General features: G+C 32.2%; 1 protein-coding gene across 3 annotated transcripts in view; it reads left to right on the forward strand.

Moving 5' to 3' along the window:
• Positions 1-5,661, forward strand: part of NIPBL (NIPBL cohesin loading factor) — a 250,207-nt gene extending 244,546 nt beyond the window's left edge. The window contains exons 44-48 of one of the 3 annotated variants that reach the window (XM_031964203.1): positions 543-689; positions 1,729-2,006; positions 3,077-3,251; positions 3,874-4,059; positions 4,682-5,661. In XM_031964203.1, coding sequence (XP_031820063.1) covers positions 543-689; positions 1,729-2,006; positions 3,077-3,251; positions 3,874-4,059; positions 4,682-5,047 — 1,152 coding nt within the window. In that variant the 3' untranslated portion in view covers positions 5,048-5,661. Of the gene's footprint in view, positions 1-542; positions 690-1,728; positions 2,007-3,076; positions 3,252-3,873; positions 4,101-4,681 lie in introns of all 3 variants that reach the window. The other 2 variants (XM_031964209.1, XM_031964213.1) reach the window with 2 other exon arrangements.
• Positions 5,662-6,082: the final 421 nt, after the last annotated feature.

Consider the following 6,082-nt stretch of genomic DNA (forward strand, 5'->3'; position numbering starts at 1 on the left):
TATAGTTTATCTTAGGCTAATGCTTACCCATGAATTTTTTAATAATCACTATTTATTAGATTGGGCATTCCTTTTCATAGGTGGCTGTGTAAGTTCCTTCAACTTTGAAATTCTGTGATATTTAAAGTTGATGGAAACAGGTTGAAGGAAGGATGCAAAATGCTTAATTGAGGTATGAATATAGCTAGTGAAGGAAGGAAGGCAAACTAGGATGTGGAAGAATCAGGCAGTGAGGGAAGTCAGCAGCTTGGACACTGAGAAGAGAGGGTAAAAAGAAGATGAGGGGCAGAAATAATGGACTGCTGGGCACTGTTTCCATCTTCATCCCTTTCCATGGGAAGGCAGATTATCCTTCTCCAAAGAAAAGCTGCATGACAAGCAAAAATAAAAACTCAGCTCATAGGTAATAGCAGGCTAGAAGAAAAAGTTTCTTTTTTATTTAGATAAGACTTTGTACTAAGCATTGATACCTGATTTTGAGTTTTTTTTGAGAATATGAATATACCATTTGTTAAATATTTTGCCCTATTTTTAATTTACAGAAAACAGAAGTGAATATGCTCTTGTATATAGCAGACAATCTAGCCTGTTTCCCTTACCAGACACAGGAAGAACCATTGTTTATAATGCATCATATAGATATTACACTCTCAGTTTCTGGCAGTAACCTCCTGCAGTCATTTAAGGAGGTAAGTTACACATATTGACCCTTAATAAAGGTACTAAATAAAAGCAAGGTATTTTCATTGTTTTGCCTCTTAATGTTCATTTTTCTTTGCTAGATATATAATCTCTTAAGTTGGCATGAAACCCTTGGCAGCCCTTGAACGGGAGCTAATAGGCAAAAGGCTACTTCTTTTTAGGAAGACCTAAAAATACTTCATCTCTGTGATTTTCTTTTTTAAGCTATCCATTTCCTTTTTTCTCTAAAGTCCTGACATCGGGTATTTTAAAGGATTCCTTTCCATAAAGTAAAATCAACATTCACCAACATATACACCAACAAAGATACCAACATATACATGATACCATAGGTATTGTCTTCTTGGGTAAAATTTTAATGTATATAGGTTTTTAATTCACCAAATTTCTAAGTCAGGAAGAACTAGCTTTAAAGAATTTTCCAAATAACCTTTCCTGTTGTTTTACAGTACAAGTGCTCCCTCATTCATTTGCTTTTACATAAATTTGTAAATTCAATTTCCCCAGCCTTCATATACTACTAGACTTTAATTCAGTAAAATTATGTGTTGGGTTTCTGTCTTCTTTGTTAGCTTAGGCAAGCTATTTATATAAACTTTATCACTTCATCAGGATCTGAAAGTTTGTAGGTTATCCCATTATAGAAAACCTAAAAAAGGGAAAACTGATTAAAATTAGGTGACTTTGCTGCCCAATTCAACTTAATAATTATATATTTTTTTCTTTTAGGTCCCCTAAGATATACAAAACAGTAATTCTAGATATTGAATTAAATTTTTATCATTTATTTTCAAGTTTTTGTTATATTTTCACAAAAAATAAATAACTTCAGATTCTCTGATTTGCTCATTTTTTTCAAATGCTAATTTTTGTCTCCATTTTGTATAATGGAAAGTCTGTATAACGAGGATTTGATATACTGAAACCTGATTAATAGGAAAATTTTAGGGAATGTTATATCCTGTCAGATGAGGTTCATATTTATCTTCATACTTCTCAGAGGAGCCAATTTTATCGTTCTTTCAGTCTATGGTGAAAGACAAGAGGAAAGAGAAAAAACCTTCGCCAAACCGGGAAAGTGCATCTGGAAGTGATAGTGAAGAAGAAGTTTCCAAACCTAGAAAGTCACGTAAACGAGTCGATTCTGATTCAGATTCAGATGAAGAAGATGACATAAATGCTGTGATGAAATGTTTACCAGACAATTCAAGTCCTTTAATTGAGTTTGCAAATGTTTCCCAGGGTATTTTATTACTTCTGATGTTAAAACAACATTTAAAGAACCTTTGTGGATTCTCTGATAGGTAAGGATAAAGAAATAGTAACAAAAGACTTTTATTTTTTAATAAAATAATAAAATAGCCTTTAAGGAATAAAGAGCTAAGTTTTGATTGTGTACTCATCTTCACATTGCAAGTATTCTTTTGCATGCAACAAGAGTAGGAAGGTACAGTTAAAATAAAAATTACTACTAACTTTCTAATCTCTCTTAAATTCTTTATTAGCTTTCTTTAAGACATTATGTACATACCCTTAATAATAGATGTGCACTAAGAATATCTATAGACTACTTCCAAGCTAACTTCATATAATTCCCATTGGTCTTCACTTTATATAAATTTTGGACTCTCTTCTGAGACAGAGTTAGAAAATGTGCAAATTCTTATAAAATCAGAGGAATTTGAGTACTCCTTGAAGGGTAAGCAGTTTTCCATTTCTACTTTCTGTGTTTTCCTAGTTCTTATCTGAAAGGATAAAAGTGTGTTTTATCATCTATTTTAAAAGGCCAGTACTGGTCATTATAATTACTCAAAGTTTCTTGTAGTATTTTTTTTAACTTAATTATAGTAGTCATTATGTATATTCTAGTTCTGCTCATTTCAGTCTACTTCAATTGATATGTCTTCCTATTTTTCTTCATTTGTCATCGTTTTTATTTTGTACTATTTCATAGTACAAAATACAATCTCATTGACTGCTTCCTTTTTTGTACTACATTATTCACATAACCAACATGATTTTATAGAAGACCCTGTTCTTTGAATAGGATGAGATGTTAATATTTTCTTTAGTTCTTTATGCCTTTCTTCAGATTATGTTTCTAGATATGAGTATTGTTTTCTTAACCCATCCTAATCTGTGAAATGTGTAATTAGAGAATGTTTTTAATTTAAAGAATCCAATAATCTAAAAAATCTCTTTGAAGCAAGTTATCTTACCCTAAATATCTTATAAAAATATTTCAGGTTCTCATCCACGTGCCACATTTCATTTTGTTAAAATTGAAATTGGGTGTTTTGCAGATCGGTCAATGTAAATGTCAGTGTTTCAGATTTTAAAAATCAACTGTTGGGTTTTTGTTTTCTGAAAACAGTAAAATTCAGAAGTATTCTCCATCTGAATCTGCAAAAGTATATGATAAAGCGATAAACCGGAAAACAGGCATCCATTTTCATCCTAAACAAACCTTAGACTTCCTGCGGAGTGATATGTCTAATTCCAAAATTACAGAAGATGTGAAGAGGAGTATAGTTAAACAATATCTAGATGTGAGTAACAAAATGACAAAGTACATTCCTTTTTTTCCCCAAACGTGTTTAATATGTCTTAGTGAAATTTTAAAAACAGCTTGTGCATTATGAACTAAAAGTAAAATACCTCTTTTTAAAGACCGCTAAAAAGTATTGCATTAGTTTTGTGTAATATTTTGGGTCTCTTGTCTCTTAATGAGTCCTAATGATTAACTTTCAACTTGAAATCACCTTTTATAATGGAATTTCTTTTACATAAAATAAGAACTCAACTATGAAACTCACTTTTGAAAAAAATGTGTTTCTATTTAAACAAAGATACTATTTGAGTATTGGTTTTCAAATAATAAAATTATTTTAATTCTCCAGTGATAGAATGTTCATTACTTTCAGAGCATTTTAACTATGTTTATTTTGGGAGAGCTATTTTAAAAAATCATTCTCCCAACAATATTTATATCTGTTTTAAGTAATAAAAATGTGATATCAAAGGAGGAATGCTTCTAAAATTTACTTGCATTGGTAGTTACACCATGGTATTGCCAGGGTATCTCAATCAAATACTCTACACTAGATAGATACTTAGTGTTTTAAAGTATTTATTCTGACTGAAGTTGTGAAATACACTTATTTTTTGTAGTTCAAACTCCTCATGGAACATTTGGATCCTGATGAAGAAGAAGAAGAAGGGGAGGTGTCAGCTAGCACAAATGCCCGGAACAAAGCAATTACCTCACTGCTTGGAGGAGGCAGCCCTAAAAATAATGCAGCTGAGACAGAAGATGATGAAAGTGATGGGGAGGATAGAGGAGGAGGCACTTCAGGGGTGAGGCGGAGGAGGAGTCAACGTATTTCGCAGCGTATTACGTAAAATGATTTTTATGTGCTTATACATGTCAGTCTATTATACTAAATGTACACAAAGTAATGTAATCCACAGAGGAAAGCATTTTGTAGTTAGATATTCTCTACTTAATCATTTATACATCCTTTTGTAGAAAGTTTAATAGAAAGACAATAAAAAAGAAAAAAACAGAAAATAAGATTTACCCAGTTATAAAGGGTTATTAATTTTCCTTTGGAATGTATTGTATGTGTTATCTTTTTTATTGTTGCCAGGTTTTTATGTAGCTTTATGGTTTGTGTGTACATATATATATGCACATATGTATACACACACATATATATGTGTATGTATGTATGTGTGTGTGTGTATATATATATATATTATATATCAATAAGAGTAAAGACGGGTACAAATTAAAAGTATGTGGTTTTACAAGTGTTAACCCCTTGGCGCTGGTGGTCACGGTGCGTCTCATTGCCAGCAATGGAAGTATGCTGGGAAATCCCAACTTCCGGCGTCAAGGGATTAAAAGCAATAAATGCAATAATTTCACTAAAGTTCTTTGTGTAACACTTGGTCTTTTTTCCCCCCAATGTTTTAGTCATTGAGAAGGTCAAAACGAAATTCAGACTCTACAGAGTTGGCAGCACAGATGAATGAAAGTGTTGATGTCATGGATGTCATCGCTATTTGCTGTCCAAAGTACAAAGATCGACCACAAATTGCAAGAGTAGTACAGAAAACCAGCAATGGCTTCAGTGTTCAGTGGATGGCAGGTTCCTACAGTGGCTCCTGGACTGAGGCTAAACGCCGTGATGGTCGCAAACTGGTGCCTTGGGTAGACACTATTAAAGAGTCAGACATTATTTACAAAAAAATTGCTCTAACGAGTGCTAATAAGCTGACTAATAAAGTTGTTCAGACTTTACGATCGCTGTATGCCGCCAAGGATGGGACTTCCAGCTAATGAATTTGTACATGCAGCCAAATTACAGGAATTTTAAATGAAAGGCAGAGAAACTTGAAATATCAACATTCTGGCAAAAAAAAAAAAAAATCAGTTTTATGAAGAGTAAGAATGGAACCTGGGACGCAGGAAAAAAGAAGGAAATGTTTGGTAAACATTTTTGTGGGAGCTTCCTTCGCTGTTGTGCAGCAGAAACTTCTCAGTTCATTTTTACTCCCACTGTATTATAGTTTAACAAAAATTGTTTATATCTTGAAAAAAACTTTCTGTTTAATAAAATAAACAAGTGAATGTTGGAAATTAGTCTGTTAATGTTCTTAATAAAGTGTTCTTGGAGTTTAACCTAGCAGCGGATGGCTTTCTTTAGCTTAGCCCAGTTTCCAGGGAAACATTGTTTTTTCCAGGCTGTAAAATGGCAGAATTCCCTGGATATATAATTTATTCTGTTGAAAAAAAAAAAAAAGCATGCAGTATCTATGACCTATCTGCAGGAGGAGTTTTTGTAAATGTAGATTTTGATGTATTAGGTCACCCTGAAATAATACAAGAAAAGGGATCCCCAGGCAATCTGGTGGAACGAATACTGCAATAAATTTTTTTACTTCTCTTTGTTACTTGTCTGTTTCCATTTGAATTTCTTATTGTAAAGATATGTTTAAATCCATTTATATTATTTTGCAGTCTTTTATGTAAAATTTACTATTATCAGTGGTTTTCAAAGCAAGACATAAAATATTGTTTATACAGTTTGTATAGGCTGACTGACTTCTGAATAATTGGTATCTTTATTTTTCCCCCATAAAAGGGTGTATACACAGTTAACTCCAGGGTTTTATTGTATCCTGCGATATTTAGTATTAATTATATATGATTTAGCACTGTGCCAAACACATTTTCAAGAGTACATTTTGATATAAAAAGAAACTATAGTTTATTCCTTGTATGCTTCAATTTCTTTCTAATGATGTCAAAATGATAATTTTGATAGTTTAAACTTTGGGAAAATTTAGCAATCTCTCTATTTTGGGTAAGCAG

This window comes from Sarcophilus harrisii, chromosome 1 (assembly GCF_902635505.1).
Source record: "Sarcophilus harrisii chromosome 1, mSarHar1.11, whole genome shotgun sequence".
NCBI lineage: Eukaryota > Metazoa > Chordata > Mammalia > Dasyuromorphia > Dasyuridae > Sarcophilus > Sarcophilus harrisii.